The 17,032-nt window shown below is 37.3% G+C and overlaps 1 protein-coding gene across 1 annotated transcript; it reads left to right on the top strand.

Annotated features, from left to right (window-relative positions):
* The first annotated feature begins 1,581 nt into the window (after positions 1-1,581).
* On the top strand, positions 1,582-3,316 carry LOC111574699 (gamma-crystallin M3-like). Its single transcript, XM_023279421.3, has 3 exons — positions 1,582-1,739; positions 2,672-2,914; positions 3,001-3,316. Exons 1-3 carry the CDS (start codon positions 1,710-1,712, stop codon positions 3,277-3,279), a joined length of 552 nt encoding a protein of 183 aa, XP_023135189.2. The 5' UTR covers positions 1,582-1,709; the 3' UTR covers positions 3,280-3,316.
* The last annotated feature ends 13,716 nt before the right edge of the window (positions 3,317-17,032 follow it).

Genomic DNA, 17,032 nt, shown 5'->3' with positions numbered 1-17,032 from the left:
ATTGGTGTTATTAACATAAGTTTTTTAATATCTGTCTATAAATTATAGCCTGTATCTTAATTAAGTTGTAGATTTTACTGTTTCACCTTCTAGCGACCAGAATAGACCAATCTTTGCTGCCATTTGTTGGCTGCCTGTTAGTTTTCGAACTGATTTTAAGATTTTGTTGCTTGTTTTAAAAGCTTTAAATGGTCTGGCTCACATTTATTTTACAAGCCATTTTATATTGCTGTTGTCTAAAGTGTATTAATACTGAATGCATTTATTTTTCATCCTTGTACGTATTATTATTATTATTATACATATGTATGTTGCTGCTGTAAAAATGTTGCTGCTGTAACAATATAAATTTCCTCTGGCGGGAGGAGCAATAAATGATTATCTTATCTTATCCTGCATTTATCTATGATCCGCTCTCAAAATGACCCTTATTGTTGTTTGAGACCCTCTGACAGGGCCTTACTAATGGTTTTTAATTCTCATTTTGTCAGTAAAGGTGACTTGGGCCTTTTACTGTCTGGGTCTCTCAGCTGTCAAACTCCCTGCATGAGATCTCAGACAGGCAAAGTCAATATAGTATTTTTAAAAGTCTCCTTAAAACTCACTTATATCATCATATCATCATCATATTTATTTAAAATTACTTCATCCGTTTATATCAGTTAAGTAAGTTGTGGTTATTTTTATTTGATGTTTTAACTGTAAGGCTCTGTGTAACTTTGTCCTTGAAAAATGCTGAATAAATTAATTATTATTGTTATTACATTTGTTTGCTTTTCTGAATTAGAATAGAGTTTGGACTCATACATTTTTTCTTCAATTAATGAAAGAGAAACATTTCCGGAGTTTTAGTCTAATATATATTTACATTCGAGATACTGAAGAAAAGTATTTATGACAGCAAAAATAATAAAATCTAAATCACAAAAGCATGTCAACATTCTATTTATCACCATGTTTCACTGTATAAGTTATAATTTTTGTTACTGTCTTATTTAATACCACACATTCCTGTAGTTTTCTCCGTTTGAAGTTTGATAAACTTTACATATGTAGTGATAGTTTAGTCTTTTTTTGGCAAAGAACAAATCTTTGGCCTTTATTTTTTCCTACATGTATCACAACCCTGGGCCATAATTTATAATTCTTCAGACATTTTTATACATTTAAACATCAGTTTGTGTTTCCTAATCATGTTTCTGGGTATTAGAAACCACGTTATTCATAGAAATTGTTTGGTCACACTCTTTTGCCCCATTTTCCTTTTTAGAATATTATTTATTATTATGTTTTACAGTCAAGTCTGCCACTGGGTGTTTTCATGGAACTACAAACGCTTTCCACAGGTGCCACAACCTGCTAAAGATGCAACGCCAGCAACAAAAAAGAAAAAAAAACAACAGAAAAATATGTTGTTGCTCGCATAAATAGAGTCAAGGTGTGACCTCCGATTGTTAACCCTTTCTGTGACCCCGGCGCTGTGCGAGAAGCAGCAGCTGAAAGGATTTCTGAGCTCACTGGCCCCTGAAAATGTGGACGATCCCCCCATATTCTGTGCATTTCTATGAGCCCGCTGCTGGCTCAGGGGGTTTGGACAAAGGGCCGGTCTGTGGGTCAGGTATAAAAGGAAAGGGTTAAACCAGGTAGAGCACAGTTCAGTGCAACAGCAGCAGCTCCTGCAGCAACAGCAGCCCAAAAAGACCGGCAAAATGAGTTCTGGAATGAACATGATGAGCAGGGTGAGTCCGCATTTCCCTCATGTTTGGACACTCCTAACACTATAATCAACGCCAGAATCCTGACATTATTACATGCAGCCGTTATATACTGATATATAACAAGCATACTGATGTAAAATGTGAAAGCTTGTAGTGTTTTTTAGCTCATCTTTTGGTTTTCAAATCAGCGACTGGTGTCAGCTTAGCACCAAACAGTGAGCTGATGAAGTTATCATCTAGCTGGTGACGATAGTCAAACATTAAGAAGCTTAAAAGTCAAATGTTTCCCTCAAAAGTTGATGGAGACCAAAAACAAAGCTAGAACACAAGTGATACTTATTTTATCTTGATTGGCCCTAAATATAATTCCATATCTGCAGCTGGATGTGTAAATATCCATCTATCTGCTAACATGTACAACAATGCTAAATTCAAGAGAGTGCAAGTTTAAAGCTGCAATTTAAATTCAACTTTGACAAAAAAAAAAAATCAAGTTTTCTCCTCAAATAGCAGTGGATTCACCAACACTGGATGTTTTTCAAGTATTCTTTATAAAAATAAAACCAAACACCAAAAAGTGCAGCTTTAAATGTATCAGAAGTTGGTGGAGACCAACAACAGAACTACAACTAAAATGATATCGGATATGATTTTGATTGGCCTGAAACACGAGTCCAAATATACCATATCTGCTGCTGGATGTGTAAACGGGCAATTATCTGCTAAGAGGTGCAATGATCCTGAACCAAAGTGACCAAAAATCACTTATAGTAAGTGTAAAGCTGCATTTTAACGTCAGCTTAGGCAAAAAACAAAACAGCATTTAAAAGCACTGGATTCACCAACACTGAATGCTTTTCCAGTTTTCTTCTTAAAAACACTCAAAACAACACCAGCAAACCAGTGCAGCTTTAAATCTGAGCCATCTGCTAACCAAAGTCTTTCGCCCTCAGATCGTCTTCTACGAGGAGAGGAACTTCCAGGGCCGCTCCTATGAGTGCATGAGCGACTGCCCCGACATGTCCTCCTACCTGAGCAGGTGTCACTCCTGCAGGGTGGAGAGAGGCTGCTTCATGGTCTACGACCGCACCAACTTCATGGGCAACCAGTTCTTCATGAGGAGGGGCGACTACTCCGACTACATGAGCATGCTGGGAATGAGCAGCGGCATCAGGTCCTGCCGTATGATCCCCATGGTAAGACCTCCCTCCTGGTTAGATTTACTGCATGATAACCGTGTGAGATGCTGTGAGTTCAATCCCTGCTCGCCTTCTGCCCACAGCACAGAGGATCCTACAGGATGAAGATCTATGAGAGGGAGAACTTCGGCGGCCAGATGTCTGAGCTGATGGACGACTGTGACAACATCATGGACCGTTACCGCATGTCCAACTGCATGTCCTGCAACGTGATGGACGGCCACTGGCTGATGTACGAGCAGCCCCACTTCAGAGGCAGGATGATGTACATGAGGCCTGGAGAGTACAGGAGCTTCATGAACATGGGCATGAACGGCATGAGGATGATGAGCATGAGGCGCATCACCGACTCCTGCTATTAGACTGTCTTTGCACCAAATAAAACTGTCCTAAACTAAACTGCTGCTGTGTTTGAGTCATTTTCTATCATGCTTCTTTTTATTATTAATATCCATTCACAGTTTGGACGAATCAAACATTGTCTTTTGTAACTCACAGGTCAAAATACACTACCTCAGAAAAAAGAGTCGCCACTTGGATTTAACTAAGCAAATAGGTAAGAGCCTTCCATTTCAGTTGACAACTTATGTAACCCGAGCTGATGCAGTGAGGAGCTTCGCATTTCTGAAACAACCATGTTGGAAGACCTGTGGTTGTGGAGAGGATGTTAATCTGTCTCAGAAGGGTCAAATTATTGGCCTACATCAAGCAAAGAAAACAGCTAAGGAGATTTCTGAAACTGCTAAAATCGGGTCAAGAACCATCCAACACATCATTAGAACCTGAAGGATCGGCAAGAAGCATAATCTTCAGGAACAAACTCTTAGATGACCGTAGGAAACCAACAGTACAACTCATGGCTGTTTAATAGTGAAACTAAGAGCATTTCCACACGCACGATGTGAAGGGAACTCAAAGGATCAGGACTAAACAGCTGCAGCTCTTAGAAAACCAGTGATCAGTGAGGATGATCAGATAAAAAGGTTTCAGTTTGCTGTGGAGCATAAAGATTGGACTCTGGATCAATGGAAGAAGGTCATGAGGTCTGATGAGTCCAGATTTACCCTGTTCTTAAGTGATGGGGGCATCAGGGTAAGAAGAGAGGAGGATGAAGTGATGCCCTCATCATGTCTAGTGCCTACCAGCCTGTGGGGGTTAGAGTTATGATCTGGGGTTGGTCAGGTTCACCAACATTATGTTTCCAAAGAATGAGGTCAGCTGATACTTGAAGATACTGAAGGACCAGGTCTTTCCATCAGTGGAGGTTTTCTTCCCTGATGACATGGACATGTTCCAAGATGATGATGCCAGGATTCATGGGGTCACATTGAGAATGAGTGGTTCAGGGAGCAGGAGATGGATTGTCCTCCACAGAGTCCAGATCTCAGCCCCACTGAGAACCTTTGGGATTCTCTGGAGAAGACTTTGTCTGACTCTCCCATCATCAATATAAGACCTTGGTGAAAAATTAATGCAACTCTGGACAGAAATAAATGCTGTGACATTGCAGAAACTTGTCAAAACAATGCCACAGTGAATGTGTGTCGTACTCACAGCTAAAGGCGGTCCAACAAAATATTAGAATGTGTGACTTCTTTTGGACGGACAGTGTAGCTTTAAACAGACATGCAACGGTTTTAAATTCTCATTTTCAACCCCAGTTCTCTCGGCAATTCTCTTTATTTATTATTAGCAATGAACATTGTTTAGCACAATCTAATGCACATTTTACAGAACTATATCAAGTATAAATCAAATTCAAGTTTAATTTTATTTATCCAAACCTCTCTGGGTTTTCTTCATATCAAACTGTATCTTTGCACATTACAAGTTATGCTTATATTAATTAATATACTAATGTTTTAGCTAATTTTCTTCTGACTTGCCAGGAATTAAATAGCAAAAAAATAACATTTTTAAAGGTGTTTGTCAAATTTTCCTCTAATATACCTAATACTTTCGAAGATTAAGTGTTTTTTTTTTTAAAGCCCACTTTAAGCATGTTTTTTCACACACTGATATTTGAGGCTGTTTTAATGACAATATCTCAGGAAATATTAAAGATAAAGCCTGAAATTTGAATATTTTTTCATGTCATTGAATTAGAGAAAATATTTTCTTATAGAACTGTTTTGAAACTCCAGAACTCTGTTACACTTTGATTAGGCTATCGAGCAATATTTATTGTTTTTGTGGAACAACTTGTCAGACCTGCTTCACCAGTTATGAAAATTCAACAAAAATGTTTTTTTCTTTTTTGTGACTGAGCATTTCATGTTACAAAGTATTCTGTATGTTATATTCTATATTTGTTTTGCATAATTGTGTCATGCAGATACTTCTGATTCAGAAAATATCACTGGTTCACTTCTGCATACTAATTTCTTTTATAAACGTGAGCTTAAAGATGGGACTTTTCAGACAATTTCTTTTCATTTTTCAACTCACCAATCAGCACAAATTATTTGATCTATTTATATTACAGATTTTGAGCAAAAGAAAATAAAAGAAGTTGATACCCTACACTGTAACAAGTTTCTGTAGTTTTTACAGTAATATTAATGTAAAATGACCAAATATCTACTGTAGAACGTGTTTACAGTAAGTTGCTGTAGATCTGCAATGCATCATGGGTAAAATTCTGCTGAGGGAAAACTGATGACCGAGGTGGGCCAGACAAACAACACATTGAAAGGTAAGACTTTAACCCAGTGACAAAATACAGTTATTCTATTTTCAAGTAGAGCATTCTGGTAACACTGCTCTTATGACAGAGAAAGACTTAGTGGACCAAATCTGTTGGGTGTATTACGCTGACATGTGGCAGTAAATAGCACTATGTGGGTATAGTGTATAACTGAGTACAAAATCTGCCAAGAACCAGCTTAATATATTTTTAAAAAGAATCAGATTTTACAAAGATGTATGTAGAAACACACTGGCTGGTTGTGTTTGGGAGGAGCAATAAGTATTTTTCTACAGTGAGAATGCAGTATAAAGGAGGATTTTTACATTTAAAGAGAGTTTCACAAGTGTTAAAGCACATTTCTGCTCACCATCTGTGCAGTTTCTCGTTTTTCAGCTGAGAACATACGAACGTGACACACGGTGCTGAAACTGCTGCCGTCTTGTTATAATCAGACTTTACAACTGTTGCGCTGAGCTGGAGGAAGTTTAGACTCAAGCTGAGTGGAATTGAACTGTTGTGTCTCGAGTCTTTGTAAACGTGGACGTTGTCTTGTAAATATTGGAATAGCCGAGATTCTTCGGTTGTATTAACGTCGTTCCAATCTGGCTTCAGAGTTGTTATGAGATCTAAATATTGCTGTTGGACCACCTACGTTTGTTTCTGCTCCACTGTATGTTTCCCTTCTGAAAAACAAAACAAAAAATGAAGCAGGGGTGCAGGTGAGCACACTGGAATTATAGTGTACATACAGACAGGTGAAAAAGTAAAGGAAAAACCAACATAAACCAGAAAAGCTTCAGCACACATTTGCACTTTTTTGCACATTCTTCCAAAGGATATGAGTCAGCTGGTATTTTGATGATGCTGGTAGAGAGTGCTTGACTGTGACGGCCATAACAGATGAGTCACATTATCTTCATACTCTTCAAATTCTCTCGAAGTGGGCAAATGGACCCAAACTATGTTGAAAAAATACCCTTAAAGCATGAGAGCTACAAGAGGTTGTAATTCTAGGGGCAAAGTGTCTCCGTTTTCCTTTAATTTGTCACTCATCTGTACTTGGTCAGAATATTTAAATGGAAAAGATGTGTAAAGGTTGAATTTGTGTCTGTTTTTAAAGGAACTTTTTAGCCACTAGAGCCATAGATATTTTTAGGATTTTTTTGGAAGATTTTTACTCATTTATTGAAAATATTTACAAGAATTTTCTTGCCAAATTTGGGGGATTTTTTGAAAATAAAATTTTTAAGGGAAATTTTTCAGGAATTATTGGACTTTTCTTCCTGAAGGTTTTGCAAATTTTCAGAAATTTGGGGATTTGGGGATTTTTTTCAGACAAGGAAACAATATTTTTTGGTGCTCATAAATGAAGACAACAGGAGAGTTAAACTGGCAATTTTTCTCAGTAGCAACGGTCTTTAGTTCCTATAACTGTCTTCTCATTGTAACTGCTTTGGCAAAGGCAAATTTTCCATGAAGATTTCTGAATTATCTGCGTATAATTTACTTACTATAGCGAGCACGTCACTCATCCTCGAACATGAAATCTCTGACTTGTACGAAAAACGTAATTATCCTACATCTGGTAGCACTGTGCATGAATCTAACCCCAAAGAGCCGTCAGTTTGTTAATCCTGGTAAAGTTATGTGCCGAAATCCTGCTTGTCGGTTGTATGATGACACACTCCAGTATTAAGGTTCTGTGCAATTGTTTTCTAAAAGTGGCTCCAAGGTTAAAGTAGTAAAATGTAAACCTTAACAGTATATACATGCATAAACTGGAAAAAATGCCCCTTTCAAAACAAGAAAAAAAAATCTTATTTCTAGGAACTTTTACCTTGAAATAAGTGAAAAAAATCTGCCAATAGAACAAGTGAAAAATGGCTTGGTAAGATTTCTTGAAATAAGATATGATATTTAGAATATTGAGATATTTAAATTAGCTGGGAAAACTTATTTTAAGCTATATTTTACCAGGAATGTCAAGCTTAGGTGTCTGAAAATAAGCCAGATATTCTAAAAACTGGAAAACACTTTGGTCACCTTGAGTGTTGTTAAGTGATCGATAAATAAATTTTGATTGATTGATTGATTGAAAAAAAAATAGCAGTTTTTCACTCAAAAATAGATTTTCGCTTTCATGTAACCTCCTAATTTGAGCTGTATTAACCCTCCTGTTGTCTTCATTTACGGGCACCAAAAAATATTCTTTCCTTGTCTGAAAAAAAATCCAAAAATTCACCAAAAAAATTCCCCACATTTCTGAAAATGTGCAAAACCTTCAGTAAGAAAATTCCAATAATTCCTTAAAAGTTTTATTTTTTTAAAAAATCCCCCAAATTTGGAAAAAGAAAATTCTTGTAAATATTTTCAAAAAAATGAACTAAAATGTTCCAAAAAAATCCTAAAAAATATCTAAAGTGATTCCATATATATTAGTAAAACTTGTAATATTTTCTTTAAGAATATTCACAAAAAATCATTTTTATTTGAATGTTCTATAGAAACATTTTTAACATTTCTTTTTTTATCACCAAAAATGTTCAAAGTTTTCCCAAAAATTGTTGAAAATGTGGACATCAGAAGTTTCACTGTGAATTTTTTTTTTTTTCCCCACATTTTCAAACTTTAAAATGGGTCAATTTGACCCGCAGGACGACACGAGGGTTAAACTTATTTTGAGTTTTCTTGTAAAATTCAACTCAAAACAAGATAATTTCAAGATTGTTTGACTTAACAAGATATTTAAGATGCATTGTCTGAAAACAAGTCCCTCTATCTGATGAAATGTTACCTGTTAAGTGAATTTATCTTAAATCAAGTGGGATGAGACATTTTGACTGAAAATAAGACAAATAGACTTGGTAGGATTTAGAATTTTTGCAGTGTACAAAAGACATATGTGTAATTCACCGCCTATCTCATATAGTTTCTGAGTCTCAGAGGAGCACATTATAAGCACGTCTTCCTATCACTCATTCTCACTCTTCTTCTCTTTCCTCTTCCTCCAGAGAGCAGCCAATCCAGCGAGCGAGCGGGGAATCGATGCCCTTATACAAGATTCAGCCTAATGAGGATCAGAAACATCTTAATAAAGACCCATAATCCACCACTTAATCCCTCATTACAGAATCATCTGCATTCTGCGGTCCTGCTCCATACCGCCGCAGTGACGGCACATTCAGGCCCATTGTTCTGCCTCGCCTCATCCTTCACCCAGGGCTACGTCTCCCTTTGTCTCCCCTCGGTGTCAGTTATATTTGATCCGCTCTCATTAGACTTTCAGACGAGATGAGCAGCAGGGCCTGAAAATAGTGCTTTTGTGTGCACTTCTATGCTATCTCTTGTCTGAAATGGAAAATGAGACATATGCCTAATGAGTAGGGGATGGACTGGGACCTGGTGTCCAACGGCGAGATACCGACTGCATTGTGTTTAAGAAAGCGCCGTGACCGATACTGGTAAAGGACACACTTTCCAGGCAATGTCTGTGTCAGTAATTATGACTTCTGAGAGTGTGAAAATTAGTCGGAAGTGGGACAGATGGATTAAAGTTTGATGCTGAGATCTGGAGAGACTCAGAGTCCGTGTTTTCGTTTAGTGCAGCATTGACACAAAAGTTTTTACTCAAGTTTGAGGAAGCTAATGCACTTTTCAGTTTATTTTGTGGACGTAGTGCATATACTATGTCCTTAATGGTTTAGAGATTCATCTGCTAACCTTTTTGTCATGAACGTATTTCTCTACTTTCTGAGCCACTACCAATATATCCATTATCAACTTTATCCATAAAGTAAGCAATGAACAAGAGTTTTACAGAGAAAAATAATAAAAACACAAACGGAAAACACAAATGGAAACAAAGGCATCTAAAAGACATATGATGCTGCCACCACCGTGCTTAACATCATGATGCCGCCACCACCATGCTTCACAATGAGAATGATGTGTTTGTGATGATGTGCAGGTTTTGGTATCTGCCAAACATTTAACAATTTAACTTTGCAATCAAAATGCAGCATTACTTAATACCTTTTCATTTTTTCAGCCTCTACACTGAGTTTTTAATCAGTAAAGCAGCAGTTAGTATGAGTCCTGTTGATACAAAGTTAGAATCAAAATGCTAAGCAAGATTAACCCCATCCAGGATAATAACACGCAGAGAGAGGTACTTCAATTTAGACTAATGAAGGAGGTTAATATAGAATTATGTGTCAGGAGAGGAGGAGAATCTCTTCCTTTAGGTGAACCTGAGAGATGATCCTCAGGAGCTTTGGATAATTAGCCTCTTCAAGGTGTGGAGACGTCTGATTCTCAACCCTCCCTCATCATTACTGTGTGTGCTGAGGTGAGTAGGAGGTGGAGGGGGATAAAACAAAACAAATAAAACTCATTAAAGGCGCCCGTGTGTCTACAAATCCTCCTCTACAGCGAGCTAACGCACCACCGACATCATTAGCTCCAGTCAGAGGAGTCATCGTTATTCTGTCTGGATATGAACACAGATCAAAGCCTGCTATGGTTCATTGTCTTTTAACTTGAGGCAGGATTCCCAAAATCAGAGCCTCCTGTTTGGCAGGTTTCCATTTTTCCCTGCCTGATTTTGGCCTATGGAGACTCAGAAAATCACTCGACACAGCAAGAGCAAATCTGGAGATGAAAAAAATCTAAAAGTTTTCTCCAATGATGCACCCGTGGCTTTTTCTTCATGTGAAGAAGGGAGATGCAAAATAGATGAGGGCTCTTTGTAGTTTCTGAAGAGAAGCTTGTAGGATCCTGAAGGAAAGTTGCTTTTATTTATGATGACAACTTCAGGATCGAGCACCAAGAGGAGTGATGATTCCCACGTTTTTAACCTCAACAGCGGCGTAGCTCCAAGGATGGATGTTGGTCATTTTGTTTGTCACTTTGGTCCAGTTTTAGATGAATAAAGATTGACTGAATTGGCTTTAACTCTTGTACAACCAAGACGATGACATTTGACACCTGTAGCTTTAACCTTTGATAAGAAATAGATGTGCTTAAACACAATTCCTAGTCTTTTGTGCAGAGAATTTAAGCAAATCAGTTTCATGCCCATTGAAGTGGCAGAAATAACATATCTATAAGTAAAAAAGCAAAATAACTTAATGTTTAGTGCTACAAAACACAGTAAAATTATGCGTTTAACGTGTCACCTTGTCAGCATGATCATTGTGTATATTATGCTGAAGTACAGCCTCACAGAGAAACTGTAGACTTTTCTTCTTTATCCATTAATTTGGTGAAACAACTGTAAACTACGACACATTTTCCTGTAAAATTACAGTAAAATACTGGCAGCTGTTGCATTTTCCTATTTACCGTTTAAATTGTAATTTGCATTAACAGTGACTGTATAATTCACTAAAGTATTCTACAGTTGAACATAAAGTTCATTGTTTAACACTATAACTGGACTTTCCAATGATGTACTGTTCATATAGCGTTGCTACTGTAATCAACATTAACCCTAGTTACTCGTAAATTTCAGCATTTTTCTTTGAACATGTACAAACAAAACTATGACTTGCAGGCATATATCCAAAATTGCACACCCCACAAAAACAGGAACCCCTCAGGGAACTGTCAAAGAACGACATATATCATAAAGTGCTGTATCATAAGTTTCTAGAACGTTCCCTCAAGGTTCTGGTTTGCTGGGATGCGTTCTTTTTATCTATGATCCAGAATTGAGATCCACCAATAAGAATAAAGGCAATTCACATTTTATGCATCAGGAACTTTGATTCATAGGGAGAAATGTATGTGGGAAAAATAGTTAAAATAACACTTGTCATGGCATCAGTGTAAAGATAATAATGTTTTCTATATACACTAAATGATACTTGCATTTGCAAAAATGTTTTGTTCAATTCACACCATCAATTTTCACAGTAACCTACTGTCGGTCGTTCTTGTCTTGGAGCCCACAAAAGCTTCAGATTTGACATCTTTTAACCGTATTTGGGGGGAAAAAAACAGTGAACTACTGTTAGAATTTGACTTAATTTTTACATTAATTTATGAATACAGTGAAAGATGGACTGCCACTAGAGATGATGATTCCCCTCAGAGAAACTGCCAGATGATGATTCTCAGTCATTTGGTGCCGTCATTGGGTCTAAATGTCAATTTTTAAGGCTGATCACTGAAAAATAACGACATCACATCAGTCTGAGCTTTGTTTAGCATTAATTAGCTAACAAACATCCATCCATCCATTATCTATACACCGCTTAATCCTCACTAGGGTCGCGGGGGGGCTGGAGTCTATCCCAGCTGACTCAGGTGAAGGCAGGGGACACCCTAGACAGGTCACCAGTCTGTCACAGGGCTACATACAGAGACAAACAATCACTCTCACATTCACACCTACGGGCAATTTAGAATGATCAATTAACCTCAGCATATTTTTGGACTGTGGGAGGAAGCCGGAGTACCCGGAGAAAACCCACGCATGCACAGGGAGAACATGCAAACTCCATGCAGAAAGATCCCGGGAAAGCCGGGACGTGAACCAGGGACCTTCTCACTGCAGGGCGAAAGTGCTAACCACTACGCCACTGTGCAGCCCCCTAGCTAACAAACAATCATGGTAAATATTATTTTTCATCATGTTTGTCAGATAAATGTTGGAAGTTCACATCATTACGGTGTCATTTTTTATTTTAGATCACAGATTACTACATTTCAAACTGATGTAAAGCTAAATATCCAATTTAAATTTAGTTCAGGACGGATAACTGTCATTGGAATGTCCTTTTTCCAGCTGCCAAACATCACAGAAATGTTGTAAAATTTAATTACAGACTTCATGTAACCCTCACTGTCATTAAAACATCTGGACCGGACACATTTTCCATCAGTTTAACATTGAAACAGTGAGTCTGAATCCTCCCCAGGGCTGATGTTTTTGCTCCAACATGTCAGGTGTAATCCGAACCGATCTCCTGCTTCATTTCACACACATTTGCATCAGCAATCCTCTGAGTTTCATCCTAACAAGCCCACCAATCCTGCATGTCTGATAAGGGCCAGCGTACATTTTTCACTGACAACTTGATCTCATTTGTGCAGATCGTTAGTCTCACAACCTGTTTACACGAGGCGGACGGCGAGGCAGGTGCAGCAGCTTCCTCCTCGGGGCGCCTCGCAGCTGTAACTGCTATCAGACGGAGAACATGTGCCAACAAACACGCTGTTCGCTGATCACACATGATAGCGTCAGCAGCCAACAGACAGCAGCCACACGTTAGAGGCCTCAGGCCTCCAGTGGATACAAGTAAAAACACATCCAGGTTACTGCAAGTGTGATTATAGACACAAATAGGGAAATAAACCAAGCAGAACCATGACCGCTCTGATAGTAGAAGACGTTTACATCTGTACACTGCAAAAACTCAAAATCATACCAGTCCATTTGTCTTATTTTTAGTCAAAATCTCTCATCCCACTTGATTTAATATAAATTCACTTAACAGGTGACATTTCATCAGATAGAGGGACTTGTTTAAGACAATGCATGTTAAATATCTTTTTAAGTCAAACAATCTTGAAATCATCTTGTTTTGAGTTGAATTTTACAAGAAAACTCAAAATAAGTTTAACCCTTGTGTCGTCCTGCGGGTCAAAATTAACCCGTTTTAAAGTCTGAAAATGTGGAAAAAATAAATATTTTCACAGTGAAACTTCTGATGTCCACATTTTCAACATTTTTGGGAAATCTTTGAACATTTTTTGGCGGAAAAGATAATGTTAAAAATGTATGGAAGCAAATCAGACTCATCAGATTCTGAATTTTAAAAGCTGCGGAATTTCTTACTTTGAATTTTTTTGCATCAAAATTACGTATGTGAATTTTTTATGCCTGAATTTAGCTCATCAAAATTCTAAAAACCAGTTAAAAATTCAATGTCTTCAAAATTCACCATCAAAAAATTCAATGTTGAAAATTCGCTGTCCAAAAATTCACTGTTCACATCCGGGGGACTCAGGCGTAAACAATCGATCCTGGCCAAACTCGAACCAACGCCCAGCCAATCACGTGACGCTCCTCCGGTCATGTGACGCGGACGGTTGACCTCACAAGACCGGGGTCAACCACGGCTACCAGCATGAACGACAGCTCTTCAGTGAGTGTATTAATCCTTTTTGTCCTGTATGTGGTTTGTTTTTGTGTGAGTCAGTAACCTGTAATGCATGCCGTTAGTCGCGCTAATACGGCGTTAGCCGCGCTAATACAGCGTTAGCCGCGCTAATACAGCGTTAGCCGCGCTAATGCCCCGCTAGCCACGCTAATACAGCGTTAGCCGCGCTAATACAGCGCTAGCCGCGCTATTACAGCGCTAGCCGCGCTAGCACAGTAATAAGGTCACACTAACAGCACGTTCTGCAGCTGGGTAGTTGAGTAACAATTTTATAAACGCACAAATGGGTGGAAGTGTGATTTCTGCGCCCGAAAATACAGTTAAGTGACAGAGGAGTGTAAAGAAACTGGTCACCTAGCAAACTGAATTAGTCTAGGCAACACTTTGTTTATTATGTGTGTTTTCTGCTCAAGTTAATGTCCTGGTTTGATTCATTTTAAATTAGTCCTGATCTTGAAAGGTTTTAAATTGTGCAGTCAAAGTAGTTACAACTGTGAGGGAATAGCTTGAAATGAACTGCCCTCGACTGCTCTGTTCATAGCCCACCATTCTTTCACAGCTGTATCAAGAGTTATTGTGCAATGATAGTGATAAATGCGGCCCATTTTTTCAACTGTTTCCTGTTTACTATGTGTACCCTCCTCTAATTTGTTCTAAAAGAAGTGTCTAATGAGGCAGTCTAGTCTTTCAGTCAGGTTAAGTCATTTATCCCATTGGTGGTTTGCATTATATAACTTTGTTTTTCTCTGTTCTAGGAACTATTGTTAAATCGTCTTTTTGTGAGACTTCGTTCTCGTTTGGAGCATATTCTCGGACGCATGCCTCTGGATCTGGACTTCTTAGAGTTCACTTGCACACAAGAACTTGTGTTTTTAAATGCTTTATCCAACCAAGTAGAAGTTTGCCCAGCTATTTTAAATGCACTAACACAGCTACACCATCTTATCAGCTCAGAAAAAGAAAACAGGAATCAGTACATTGCAACTGTGCACTCAGAGAGATGAGCAGCTGGGCGACAAAGAATGGTCACATCCCCAGAGCTCCTTTGTAACTTACTGGAACTTAATATGTCTGTCCCATGTATAGATAATGGTATCTGTGAAATATTAGCTATGTCAAATACTTTTAGATTTTTTTAAGTGGACCATTGACCTAGTTTCAGTATTTGTTTTTCTCACATTGAAATTTGAGGCTATATATAATATGTATATATATATAATATCTCAAGAATAATTCAAGATAAAAGCCTGAAATTTTCACTTATTTGTCTTGCTAACAAGTATATCAGATTGCTATTAAATACAGCAGTAGAAAAAAGTTTTTGGACACCTCATACATTTGTGAAATATTGCATTAAGAATTCCTCTGAGGTCTTCAAATGCACTTTCTATTAGTTCAGTCACAGCCATAATACGAAACAAATCCTAAAAAAGCCATTAAAAACTTAAAATTGATTGGTTCCTTAAAAAAAAGAAATTTTGAGTATTGGGTCATTTTGGTAGAATTTAGTTTTGTTATTCATGTAAACAATAAACAAAAAAAGCATCATTTGTGTCTGTCTAATACAGCCACACCTTTTGAAACACAAAAGACTTTCCAACAAATATTTCACGCTAATATTTGAGATTGTGGAAAATTTTTTAGAGTGTCTGAAAACTTTTTTCCACCACTGTATCTGTCAAAGCATGAAAATTTGCCATTAGAAAAATGCCACTATCTCTAGACCAATATATGTGGTCATGGTTCCATTATGCCAATGTCATGGTAATGATTGGATGCAGGGCTAATTTACAAAGAAATTACACAAAACAACATGTCAGGTTTCAAAGACTGGACTTTTCATAGACAACTTCATTTTTATTCTTATTTCAATTCACCCATAATCTAAGATTATTTGATCTACTTGTTCAGTATTATAGATTCTTCACCATTGTTCTGAGATAGTGTCATTCAAACAACCTCAAATTTCAATGTGCAAAAAAATGCCTGTCGAAGTAGGTTGATAGTGACAGGCAATTTAAAAATATTTTTTGCTCTGACAGTATTTGGTCTACAGTGTATGTATATATATATATATATATATATATATATATATATATATATATATTTAGGCTGCTGTTTTGTAATATTGCAACAGATTTTCATCCCATTTACCAGTGAGAAAATAAAGTACGTACAGTCCAGTTCATTTTTAACTCCTGCTTTAATGCCGTGATTGCATGTATTGTTCACCAGAAATATTCTTAACTTCAGATACTTTAAATGTATGGCAGAAACACGCATACTTGAGCCAGATAACCTGTCAGGTGAGTTGGGAGAACAGGTAGGGGAGGGAATCCAAAAGTGGACTTAGTTTTGTCAGTCAAGTAAAACTAACTAGAGAACAACACCTAACATATCTTGACTGGCAAGTGCAAATACAGGCCAGGATGTCAGTCTTAAATGATGTGTAGTCCTTGTAATGTCCTGGGAATGTAAGGTCTCATAGCAGGTGGAGGCTGTCAGGTATCTGCCATTCACTACTTCAGCGAAGAGAGTTCTTGGTAGAGTCTCCCATCCAGTCCAGAATTTCAACAGACTGGTCAGTTCAGACGGTGTTGCTATGGAGTGGATTAAAATTGATTAAATAAATGGCTACAACAAATGATCAAAAACAATCTAGAGTACGCATACTAAACAGGAAACAGTTGAAAAAATGTGCTGCATTTATCACTATCATTGCACAATAACTCTTGATATAGCTGTGAAAGAATGGTGGGTTATGAACAGAGCAGTCTAGTGCAGTTCATTTAAAGCTATTCGCTCACAGTTGTAACTACTTTGCACAGTTTAAAATCTTAAAGATCAGGAGTAATTTAAAATGAATCAAACCAGAACATTAACTTGATGGCGAATTTTGAAGACATTGAATTTTTAATTGGTTTTTAGAATTTTGATGAGCTAAATTCAGGCATAAAAAATCACATAAGTAATTTTGATGCAAAAAAATTCAAAGTAAGAAATTCAGCAGCTTTTAAAATTCAGAATCTGATGAGTGATTTGCTTCCATAAAAATGTTTCTTTAAGAACATTCACAAAAAAATCAACCAAAATCCAGCAAATTTCACTGGATTTTGGTAGATTTTTATGTGAATGTTCTTAAAGAAACATTTTTATGGATTAAGTTTTACTGATATATATGGAATCACTTTAGATATTTTTAGGATTTTTTGGAAGATTTTTACTCAATTTTTGAAAATATTTACAAGAATCTTCTTG

The sequence above is a fragment of the Amphiprion ocellaris genome, chromosome 6 (assembly GCF_022539595.1).
Source record: "Amphiprion ocellaris isolate individual 3 ecotype Okinawa chromosome 6, ASM2253959v1, whole genome shotgun sequence".
Classification (NCBI taxonomy): Eukaryota; Metazoa; Chordata; class Actinopteri; family Pomacentridae; genus Amphiprion; species Amphiprion ocellaris.
Note: the sequence above shows the minus strand (reverse complement) of the source record. Positions and strands in the feature narration are given on the sequence as shown.